The 13,032-nt window shown below is 35.7% G+C and overlaps 1 protein-coding gene across 1 annotated transcript; it reads left to right on the forward strand.

The window, feature by feature from the left end:
- Positions 1–1,843: 1,843 nt before the first annotated feature.
- On the forward strand, positions 1,844–5,868 carry LOC105040110 (uncharacterized). The gene is made up of 2 exons (XM_029261778.2): positions 1,844–5,025; positions 5,127–5,868. Exons 1-2 carry the CDS (start codon positions 4,938–4,940, stop codon positions 5,243–5,245), a joined length of 207 nt encoding a protein of 68 aa, XP_029117611.1. The 5' UTR covers positions 1,844–4,937; the 3' UTR covers positions 5,246–5,868.
- The last annotated feature ends 7,164 nt before the right edge of the window (positions 5,869–13,032 follow it).

Genomic DNA, 13,032 nt, shown 5'->3' on the forward strand with positions numbered 1-13,032 from the left:
ATGAATCCATAATGCTTCAAAATCAGTGTCTTTTTTTTGTTCGAATAAGAGAGAAACGATGTTTTTTTTATGGTTCCTTTAGAGTGATATATAAGGACAACTGTCGCCCAGCTTTTCCTCTCTCTGTTTCTCTTTTCTTTTTCGTCTTTCTTAAGATTTCTCTATTAATTTTCTCTTGTACTCCATGAGTTTTCTTCCAATTCATATTTAATAGATCTTTCTTAAGCACTTCTCATGGATCATCAGTGCACTTAAAATGAGGACATATGCTTGATTTTGTTGTCAATCTTCAAGTTGGTGGAGTGCACCTTTCCTCAATTGCTGGAATCTGGAATCGATGCCGAAAGTTATTGCCTAGAGGAGTGATGCAATCATTACTGGCTAGTTAAGAAGCAAAATTATATGTCGCATTATATATAAAGATTCTTCTAACAAGTGAAACATGCCACTTCTACTTGCAACATATGTTATTTTCAAGCCTGCATAGGGTGTTACAACGGTTCCAAGGCTAAGGCGAATTATTGTTTTCAGTTTTAAAGAAATATCCAGGAAAGTTTCGAGAAGGTTTTTCCTTGAAACTCTGTATCATTTGAAAGAAAGTAATCCGCCTTATGGACTCTAGGCTTCTTCATTGAAGTTTCTTGTCACTGGAAATGTGGTCCGGAGTGAATCGGGTTCCCTTATAGAAGTGTTTTCTTTCGGTGGTGGTCTCTTGGTTACTTGGCCATGGAGGAACCGTTGCCACTGGTTGCTAGATTAGGACTCTGAGGTCTACCAAAAAAAGATGGCATAAGACGTTGATCGATGCTTCTGCTCCAAAATAAAAGAAGTTAAACGATGCTAAGAATATGTATAGTGGTCTACTGAAAGCTCCAGGTGATGATGATGATTCACATCAGCTACAGTTCTGGCCTAAGGAAACGCATTAACCCATTGATATGATCTAGAGTTTAGTTAAAGATTTTTGTGGTTTTGAACTGGATTCCGACCAAACTATTTTTTTTTTTAATTGATTATTGTTTTCAAGGAAGTGGAATATGCGCCAAGTAACAATATACTCAAATCAGATTACAATAGATTACCTTAAGCCACCTCTTTGAATTAATTGGACCACATGGGAATCTCCCTCAGAACTCTCTGCCTGCCAGGTTTGTTGCTCCTTTCTCCTTTGTCATAGATGGAGAACATTTCTATCATGAGTGGTTGGTAGCTTTAAGGTCATAATGGTATCATCTGAAGACGTATATCTGCTGACATGAGCAATTCACAACGATATTTGCATTTTTCCAAGGCAAGTATGCTTGATGTAACAACTCCATTAATTTCCAGGTTCACGTATCCATCCTTGGATGCAGTCTAAAGTAGAAGACCAAAGTCGGTGGCATCTTGGGTGGTTCGATCATGACAACCATCACTCCCGTCTAAAAATTCAAACCATTCACACTAATCGCATTGCAGTGGAAGCTGGGAGGTTCCTTCCACTCCCCTTGGCTCGAAGGGTCTATAAATCTGCAGGCAAAGAGAAGCCCCTATATATTTCAACTAAACAAAGATATAAGTTGGTAGTTGAGAGAAGCATAGTCGGAAAAATGGGAGGAGGGAGGAGTTCCCTGTTTGGTTTCTTTGGCTTCAAGAGGGTTCCCTACAGGCCCGGGGGCCGTAAACCAGAGATGAAAACGATGGCTGAGGCTGAGGCCGGGACAAGGCGTCCAGGAAGTACCGGACCAAGGAACTATATAGACGAGGAAGCTGGAGACTACATAGAGAAAGTGCGGCGGCAAATGGATTCCCGTGAGCAGCCAGGGACGACAACGGCTGAGGTGCCTATCAAGCGAGGAACAATGATTGAGGTGCCTATCATGTGAGGATATTGTCATCCTTGATTCACTATCGTTTCTTATGCTTCTACTTTTGTCATTATATAGCTCTTACAAGGCTTCAGCCGCTAGATAGCTATGAAGAGTGAGCCCTTGTTTTCTGTCATCTGATAAAGGTATATAATGTAGCATAAAGCTGGTTTAAGAGCTTATCTTATCATAAAGAGCAGAGCACAACTGGAGCATGAAGTAGTGGTTTTGACCAAAAATTAGATGTGCGTCTTTTCTGCATATATGTAGTTCATACGGATTAATGGAATCCAGGAATTCCAGTATAAAAACCAGGATGGAATTGATGGATTTATATCCACAATCTGGAGTGAACTTTAATTGCTTTGGCTTTTCTCGGTTAACTTTTAATTAAGAAATTAAGAATCTCTTATTATAATCAATATAAATGGAGTAAAAAATAGAGGTGGTTGAAGAACTTATCTCTATTATAAAAAGCAGAAATGAAGCACAGAGTAATTACTTGGGGTCTGAAATTGAATAAGATATGCGTCTTCTTGGTATATAGTTCATAGTGATTAAGAGAATTTTGGAATTCCGGTACAAAAATAAATAAGGCATTCATGTATTTATGTTGGCAATTTCAGGTGTATTTTAATTTTCTCAGCTTTTTTTCTGATTAATTTTTAATGAATAAATTGTGAAGCAGTTACCATAATCAGTATAAATGGAATAACGTAAAGCTGGTTTGTGAACTTATCTTTATTATAAAGAGCACAAATGGAGCATGGAGTAGTTATTTGGTAATATGAAATCAAACAACATCTCCGTCTTCTGATCAGTATGAACGGAGATGTTCCATTTCTTTCGAATCATGTTGCACGAGATGGTGGAGCTACCATAGCTTTACTTTGTTAGGCTTTGAATAATTGAATGGATGGCCATGAAGCGGAAAAGGTGACACCTTAAGCATCGATGAATGGGGTGCACCGGAGCCCGCATGGGGGACAGCTCAACATGTTTCCCAATCTGATGTCCACGGGAATCTGATACTCGGCTCTTTTTCTCACTGTTGTATGATTAGCTGTTGATATATTCTTCTCCCATTCGCACATAGATATTAAGATACCGGGGGTGGTAAGTGGTGGTGCAACTTGCCGACCTGATTCATAACCGGCTTGCTTCCAACAGATTTAAATTTGGTATAAATGGTTCCGGATCATAAAATAGGTCGCCACCCTACATAATCTGTTTATTAAATGGGTTCAATTTTGACCATTTAATAGTTGGATCCCATCTGTTTAATCTATTTAAGATTTATTTAATCTATTTAAAATTAATTTAATTTAATTTGATCTATTTATTAAATAAGTTATATGAATCCCGTCATTTTACGTATTTAGATTTTTTATCTATTTAATAAATGATCGGATTTGGATCGATGGATTGTTAATGCGGTCCGCATCCGGCCCAGCCCGGCCCGGTTACCACCCCAGGTTACGGATTTTACCGGGGCCATAACTTTTTAACCGAACGCTTGAGAAGTGATGCGGCAAGCTGCCAAACTTCACTAGGGATTTGGCAAACACTCAGCATATAATGCACTTTGAGCCCAATGGAAATGTTAGAGAGGAAGAATATAATTTATCAAAGAAAGTGTTCAGAGAGAATGCATGACAACAAAATTCGAGGTGGTCTTGGATTTTGAGCTGGGGATCTCTCAAAAGTTTTCAGAACTTCCCTTACCTTTCATCGGCCAAGACCATATCCTGCAGTCACTGAGACCATACTTACCATGTTTTCGCTCAGAACAGTGAATGGATGACTGAAACCTAACACAAACTTTCACATGGGCCTTTACAGGGACATCTGGTTCCACATAGGAACTCTAAGTATTGTCCTCCATCATGAGAAGGTGTGGAGGTCAGAAGGTGTCCACTTGATGCTTGGAACATCCTAAACACACAGGGGGAGCCTCCTTTTTAGTTTTCACATTGGGCTTGCCCTGCAAATAATCATATCCTATCCAGAAACATAATCATCGATTTATAGGTTATATCCATCCTAGAGAATGATGATTGGCTTCTCATGTGGAAGGAACATATGTTCCTTCAAGCATCGGCACAAAATAATAACGATCATTTGAAGATTAGGTCGGTGCCGATTCATGGATAAATTCAAAGCACCAATCAATTAGTTTGATCCAAGCACTAATACAAAACTCTAATGGTGTAGGCCACATTGCGTGCAAGTCCCTAGGTGATCAGAGACCCCATCCTCGAGACATAATGTTGTATTATATTAAAAAATTGGAGCAGAATATTTTATGCTCCATGATTGATTCCTATGATTGAATGATATGCCAGTCATTAAGGACCATACAGCTTTCTATGACACAAAATACGCACCACAAAGGATCCGAGAACAGTATTTATATCCTATAGCTGAATTATTTTGACTTCCGATGACTTTCTTTCTTGCGTATACGTCTAGTCCATGGAGGTCTATGATAAGGTTTCTCTTGGCTAATGTAAAAGCCAAGGAGCATCCAAGGTCAAATTTGAAATGAAGATTGAATCGTGTTGAAGTAGAACCTCAAAGAGTGGGAGGTAGGTTTTGGTGCCCCCGAGATTACGGTGAAGGACTTCAACACTATCAAACGCATACAGTCCAGCTTCATCAACACTCCAACCATGAAAAAATCCAACTACTCCGGAAAAAGGACATTCTCAAATTTCAATAATATATTCTTCATATTTTGGTCTCGGGAACACAAATAAATGAAATTTATCCATAGATCGAAGCTGTGCTCAAAGAAACATATTATTATATGAAACAATATCAAAACATTTTGTATTCTTTAATTTACAGTACATGTTTGACATCCATATATCTTTAAAATATAGGAAGGCACACGGCACTTAGCTTTCTGACCACTTGGGAATTATCCGATCCATGTGCCCTTGCAACTATTGTCTGATGAGACCTCATCTCATGGATCTTGCCTCTTCCTCCCTTCTCCGTCCCTTCCTCACCTTTTTCCCCTATATATATATATATGAGCCCAAGGAGAGGGCACATTCACTTCATTAGTTCAGACGGAGAAGCTCTATGGGTTCTTGGGTCCGCACCATCACTTCTCCCTTTAGAAAGGCTTGCACCCTCCTCAACCCACCAAGAGATAAGAAGTCCCAAACAGGTCGGTAGTTGGCTGACTCTAAGTGTTTTCTTTTTGTGTCATGTTGTAGCTATGGCTATGGACCTTGGCCTCAACAAAGCTACTCATTTTCTTTGTTGCAGGGCATGATCACCATGGCATGAAGCTCCATGGTGAGGTGATGGCATGTTCGTATGAGGATGTTCAGGTGATGTGGTCCATCCTCGACAAATCAAAGCCTGGAGAGAAAAACCGGCGTTAATGCTTCTTTTTTTTTTTTTCCTTCCTTGATGGTGGGGGGGGGGGTATGAACAAAGATGGGAAGAACTAGTGTTTTTTTTCCATTGGGTTGGAGGACAAAATGTATCCTCTTAATCTTTTAAGTTATAGAGGACGCCAGAAGTTAATTTGTCGTAATTTGTAGTTTGGCATCGTGCTTGAAGGGAATCCTCATGGCTATCGAGATCCATGGTGAGATTTAGTAGAATTATTGTATTTTTTTTCATGCATAGAAATATTATTATCATGCACGCTGTTGTAGGAAGAGCTTAAAATTACGCGTGCATGGAAACTTATATAAACTTCCTGTTTGTTTTTTCTTGGGTTAAACTTTCTGTTGTTTAATTCTTTGATTTATTAAGCCAATTTAGAGTAAGTAGATTTGCGTGAATCAAAAAGGAAAATATCAAGAAGCTCAGACAGAATGTTTGTCACAATCGTCCATAATATCCACCCAATGTAGTCAGGGCCGGTCCTGATATTTTCTAGACCTGGGGCTAAATAAAAAAATGAGACTTTCTCTATTAAAAATTAACATACTTTAAACATTAATTATCATTAAAAAAATTAATTTACGTGCAATAATTTTTTATAGATATATTCGTTAAGTAGCATATAAAATCTATCATTAACCTATGTAATTATTTTTTTTATTATAATATTATAAAAAATCATTCTTGCACCCCATTGGAATATCAATACAGGGCTTGGGCCTGGGCCTGGACCTGGGGCGGTCGCCCAATTCGACCTGCCCCAGGGCCGGCCCTGAATGTAGTTAGCTGCATATGATGTCATCCAATTTACAGTACCATTAGCTTGTTTTATAAATATGATGATAATTTATGCTGTTTCTTTGAAAGCCACTTCTAAAGTGATTTTTCATTCTTCTAGAATATCTAATGAGAAATTGCGTGGCGGGACAAAGTTTTTCCTTTTATTAATCTTTTGGTTACCACAACAAGTTTCCGTAATCCTTCCAAATGTAAAACGTCGTAAGGATACTGGATGCCAAAATGTAGGTGTGATTGTGGGTGCATTTGGAAAGCTAACTCCCTTGCGGCCATACTGTTCACATATAATCGTGAGGTCCACTTGGATACATCAAGCCATGCTGTGCCAATAGATCATATCACATTTTTGGATCCTACCAATATTGTTAAGGGTTTTATAGAGGATTTTAGAAGGCTGGTTCTCCAACAATCTCACCGGCGATCAATAGTAAGATTTCAAAATTTTAAAAGTAACACAATTATTAAAAAAATGGAAAGGCAATATTAGAAAATCGAAACGTTGAAACATCAACCAACATAGCAAAAGATGGAACTTACTACCACTTGAGGCATGTATGTCAATATTTAGTAAAAAAGTTATTTAAGATATAGTCCCTTGGGAGTGGAGCAGTACTAAACTTGACATATGAGTAATCTTCTATTAAACAAGTAAGCTCTTGAGATATAATTAATCTTTTATAAAACAAGTAAGCTTTCTTATGGAAGTTTCATAGCAACAACAAATTCATAATGTTATGATCAATGATTACTTGAAGGAGATTGAGCACAAAATTCATGCATCTTCCATATCTTTACCCTCTTGTACCTCTCTGTCCGGAGTTTTCTATTTTTTATATCTTATTTAATTTTGTTGTTGCCCTTCTTTCCCCTGTTGTATCTCCTACAGTTATCTTGATGAAATTCGGATGATATCTACCTCTCTTTTTCTTTTCAAAAGAATTATAATCTATAATGCAACTTTTAAGCAAAGAATTTTCTCATCCAAAAACAAAAAATAGAAAAAAGGATGATATGATCTAAACTTAAGCCTGAACAACAAAATTAAGCCTAATAGGTCGCTTATATTTGGAAAATGCTTCAAGGTGGACGTTGTTTGCACATGAAAATACTACAATAAAAATGACCATTTGCAGTATTTTTAAGTGCCACTATAGATTAGAAAAAATACCATAAATATTTTTAGCAGCATTTTTATGGTATTTTCTTATGTGCTATCTTAAGATGGTATCGAAAATTAATTATCGGTACTTTTAAAAAATTATCGATAAAAATTTTTATTTTAATGGCATATGTAAGTACATTTAAAATTTTAATGCCAGTATTTTTTATATACCGATAAAAATTATCAAAAAATAAATTATATATCCTAAGGTTCAAACCAATAATCTTTCATTTAAATAGCAAGCTCTTAACCACCAACCTATAACTTATATTATTAACATATAGGTATAATTTATTTAACTTAATAATATACATTCACATCATTAAATAAGTAATTTTAAAGATATATATATGTATAATAACATATTTTATGAGATCGGTGTAACAAAATCAAGCTCTATATAAAATTAATAATTTAAAATTTAGTGATAATTTTTTAAAATCTTATAAAGTATGATATTATTTATCAACATATTTGTTAAATACCATAAAATATAAATTTATAGCGATATTTATAATAAAATATCATAAAATATAAATCTATTACGGTATTTATAATAAAATATCATAAATATAAATTATAGCAGTATTTACGATAAAATACCATTAATAAAAAAATATTTATTGAAAGATAACAGTATTTTTATCAAAATACAGCAAAAAAAGAGATTTTAGCTGCATATAATAAGAAATACCACAAGCAATTTGCTGCTAAAAATTATTTTTATTATCGTAAAAATTTATCATATCCATAATCACTGACTTGACAACTTCATAAGCAACTGATCTAATCATGTTTGGTAACAAATCCATGAGTTGCACTAATTCCCTCTTATTATATAGCATGGCTGTGTGCATATAATGGTAGCATTACTCTTTATGTTTCAATTCAGTTATTGCACGAGTATTGCTTCAAAAAGTTATTGAATGGATACTTTAACCAACATTAATGATGAGCTGGTTGATAGTGAACAAAAATCATCTGGGGCAAGCACTGTAGGCCATCATATAGGGTGAGCCTAGTTTTATGCCATATTTTCTTTTTTTCGCACCTTAAAAAGAAAATCTAGAAGTCAAAAGGAGACTGGATTTTTTTTACTAACAGAGTTCGTTGGTTTTATAACTGAAATAATAAAAAAAAAATAAAATGCACATCTAAGAAAGATCCTTCATGACCGTCCATATCTTTTTTTTTCTTCATTAAGTCTCTCCATCTATTATTTTTCTCATCAAGCTATTTCACTACAACAAAAAGGTTATTAGCGACAAAAACTTTACGTCGCTAATAAGCGATTTCACCGCTAATACATATTAGCGATGAAATTTTGATCGTTAATTTTTCATCGTAAATAATTTCGTTGTTGATAATATTTTATGACAAAAAAAAATTCATCGCTAATAAAAGATATTTACGATGAATATTTTTCGTTGTTAAAAAAAATAGGATGAAAAAATTTAATCTAAAAAAAGATATTTATGATGAAAAAAATCATCGATGATAAATAAAAAATTAATAGCAATGAATTTATTTTCATCGCTATTATTTTCAAAAGTTTTAGCGACAAAAAATTTACGTCGTAAAAAATATTTTTTACAATAAAAATAATTCATCACTATTAATTTAATAAAAAATAAATAAAATTGAATAATATTAACAATAAAAATTTTTATCATAAATAAGATAATTTTTGATGAAAATTTACATCACTAATAATTATTTACAACGAAAAAGTATTCATCGCTGTTAATTATATATTTATTGATAAATTAAATTATGTTAGTAAAAGATTTTGGATGATGAATATTTCATCAAAAATAATTCCATCGCTAATAATTTAGTCATATTTTTTTTTAAAAAATATATGAATATATATTTTAAATTTATATATATAATATTTTTTATAAATTAAAAAAAATTAAAATAAAAAATTTACACAATAAAATGATAAATAAAATTTATTATTTTATTATATTAAATTAAAATTATAAGATATTTGAAATAAAAAAAAGTACATCAATAAGCCATCAAATATCGGTATTTGAAAAACAAGCTGGGGATGGAGAGCGCTCGACAGAGCTCGGATCGACCTACTGCTGCCTCATCAACTGTATCGTCTGCCCCATATACGTCATCCGCTCTATCATCTGGATCTAGAAGTGCTGATAGTCGTCGATGCGTGCAGCCAATTTTTGAGCTCGTTGTCGGTCCTCAGCAGCCTGCCTCTGCACCTCCGTCAGCTGAGCCTAACATGCAGAATGGATCTCAGCTCTAGATGATCGTGAGGATGAAGGAGCAGTGATCCCATGTCCTAAATCCCTTACATAACAGGATCTCATACCGAGCACCCGATCACAGATCTCATCATCTGTGGGTGCGGTCGAGGCCTCAAGGGTAGGCTGGGATCTCATGTCAGTCATACGATCCTGAAAATAAAAATTAGAGTTATTTTAATTTTTGAATAAAAATCAAATTGTGAATGAAAAAATAATTGAAAAAACTTACAAAGAGCTCCTGGATCCCTGTCGTCCACTCCCCTGACCGTTGCTTATGGGTCTGCTGGTAGATATCGATCCTACCAGGAAGCTCGCCACTCTCAGCATCTTTCTGCAATTTGAAAATTAATTAAAAAAATTTAAATAATTAAAAAAATATATCTTAATTATAAATTAAAAAATGCTTACCATATGCTCCATGTGGTGAGCAAATGATCTCGAACCCCCACAATGCGGCACAATCTGTCTCATCCGGTTCACCGCATTCTGGGCACATCGTCTTTGTAAAATTAGTAGTAAAATTAGTAAATAATAAATTTAATTTAATAATAAATGATTAAGTCATCAAAGTCTAAAAAAAAAGTTTAGATGTGTAATTTGATATGTCGGATCCTTGTAACGCCGGCATATGATAGTCCAATCGTCAATGGTGATGCTGTCATAGGGCTACAGCCGCGCTGTCTCTTACCCATGAGCCTACACCACTCGGTACCAATGCTGATGCATGTGATGACGATAATCCCTGAAATGCAAGGATAGATGGATGTCGACCGCTCGCCTCACACGATCATCCTCAAAATCGATGATGTCAAATACATCCTGCGAATAACAAATATTAGAAGAATACTATGTAAATTAAATATTCATAATATAATTTATTTTACCTATAAGTGGGTGTAGAAAATCTCTCTCTGAGCCGGAACAATGTGACATCAATCGAAGAGCGTCACGAGGGCATAGCTGTGGCACATGATGCCCAGCTCGATCTGCCATGACTCACACCATCCTCTAATAGGTCCGGTGTAGCCAGTCGTTATCTTGATCCGGAGACACTGTCCTGAGTGCTCGCAGCTCCAATGCTTTAAAGTGAGGTTCTTCGATGGACCTCGTCTGACCATCGATGGAGACTGACTTGAAACAATAATAAATAAATCATTAGTATGATCCAAATTAAAGGCATCCAAATAAACCGATACACTTTCAAGGTGACATATTATATACAACTAACATCACAGGCCACATGCTATAAGAGGTACTCATATTGCCAAAGAGATTAAATCCATCTGTCACTAGACCAAGCCTGATATTACGCGGGTCACTCGTAAAGTGTGGATGCTTTGCATCGAAGTCTTTCTACACTAAAGAGTCGGTCGGATGGCTAAGTATGTTCTCCTTCAGAATTAGCTGCTCATAATACCATCTCATTTCTTCAGCTGTCTTTGTGGATATATACAACTTTTGAAATCTTGAAATCAATGGAAAATATCTCAAAATCTTTTGAGGTATCTTTTTTTCTTTTCTATTATCGATTTTGTATCTAGGCTCACTGTAATTTGGACATTCAATTGCTTGTTTGTTATCCTTATAAAATAATATGCAGTCATTTTTGTAGGCATGTATAAAAGTATAGCCAAGTCTCATTTCTTGCATGTATATTTTTACTTCAGAATATGATTTTGGCAATCTCTCTCCATCGGGCAGAGCTGCTTCAATCAATGTTAAAATTTGATCAAATAACTTTTGACTCCATCGGTTCATGATTTTAATATGAAGTAATTTTATCAAAAACTCTAACTTAAAAAATTTTATACAATTTGGATAAAATGGCTCTCGTGCATCCCTTACAAGCTTTGCAAACTATTCAGAGGTCCCTTCTACCTCAAGCTGGATATTATATTCATGATCAGAATTACTTTCAGATGCAGCAGTATTCATGCGTACATTCGAACAAGCATCTTGATGTAAATCATCTAACAATTCTCCTATACCACTATGTTCGACAGGTCCATCAGCATCACTATCATCTTCAGTATCGTCATCATCGCGCACCACCTCATTTGGATCACCCTCCCCATGCCATGTCCAACAAGTATACTTCTTATCCATACCATATTGTAGTAAATGCTCCTCAACAAGTGTTATGTGACGATATACCATATTGACACATCTCTTACATGGACACTTTATCCGACTAGCACTGTCAGCCTTATGCTGTACAAAGTCAATAAAATCTCGAACTCTTTTTCGATATTCAGACAAAAAAATATCTCTAGCATTCATCCAACTTTTGTTGATATTCATCTAACAATAAACACAAAATCATTAACAACCAAAAAAAATTCCGTGATATTCAGGATCCCGATCCGAATTTCAGACTGAATCGCATTCCAAATTTTAGCCAAAATCTCGATCTAGATCTAGATATGCAGACTGAACATGCAAAATAACACATATTAAAAAAGACATGCAGACCGAATATTAACACAGAAAATGTGTGGCCCTATCTCTTTATGAAGTAAAAATGCATGATCCTATCCTTTTCAAATCATTACTAACATGCGTGGTCCTATCCCTTTCAGAAAAGTAATAATCTCATTATTATTATTAATGAATATTTTATCTAATTTTTATGAAAATTTCGACAGCATCTCTCCATGATTCTCCAAGTATATGATGTGGATATGGTGCCCACGCACCCTATCCACCATATATCCAAAGAATAATGGACAGATAACTACTGAATACCACATAATAAAATAAAATATCAACTATTAACAATAATAATATTATTATTATTTCAAAAAGTCTGAATACGGGGCATCCAAATTTTGATGAAGATCGAAACTTGAATGAAAATCTACGGCTCAATGTAATATAAGTAACATCTTTGAACGTGCATTCGAAGATGAATTTTTAATTTATCAAAAAAGAATAACTTCGTATTGAAGTTTCTTGATCAAAAATTTCAATAGAATTTTTTCTAAAATAGAAATATCTTTTTTATTTATAATTTCAGCAACATACAAAATAGCACATAAAATAATTTAATTATAACAAGTAACAGCAATGTGCATTGTGTTAGTGAAAAAATAATTAGTCAAATAATTAACTAACTTCAGCAGTAATACTAAAAAATAATATGCAACAATTATAATAATTTCAGCATCATATTTCATCCTCATGAAGATCTGATCTGACCCGCCCCATCCCGACCCCACCTGCCCTAGCTCGGCCCGATGCGGACCGGACCCAACCCGACCTGCCCCGGCTCCACCCTACCCGCCCCAACCCGACCCGACCTGGCTCCATCCGACTCGTCCCAGCGTAACCTGCCCCATCCCGACCCGCCCCATCCCGGTCCGAACCGAAACCGACCCGGCTCGGACCCTACCATCCCCGACCCGCCCCATCCTGGCCTGACTTACCCCAGCCCGACCGCACCCAGCTCCACCCGACTAGCCCCAGCCTGACATGACCCAGCCCAACCCGCCCCACCCTAGCTCCGCCGTCCTAGGCCCCAGCCCGACCCGACCCAGCTCCACCC

The sequence above is a fragment of the Elaeis guineensis genome, chromosome 1 (assembly GCF_000442705.2).
Source record: "Elaeis guineensis isolate ETL-2024a chromosome 1, EG11, whole genome shotgun sequence".
NCBI classification, from domain to species: Eukaryota; Viridiplantae; Streptophyta; class Magnoliopsida; order Arecales; family Arecaceae; genus Elaeis; species Elaeis guineensis.

Excerpts from the sequence above, each read along its gene's own strand:
- LOC105040110 (XM_029261778.2), top strand. The coding sequence starts at position 4,938 with ATGGGTTCTTGGGTCCGCACCATCACTTCTCCCTTTAGAAAGGCTTGC. Across the intron at positions 5,026-5,126 it reads AGATAAGAAGTCCCAAACAG|GGCATGATCACCATGGCATG; the intron begins GTCGGTAGTTGG and ends TCTTTGTTGCAG.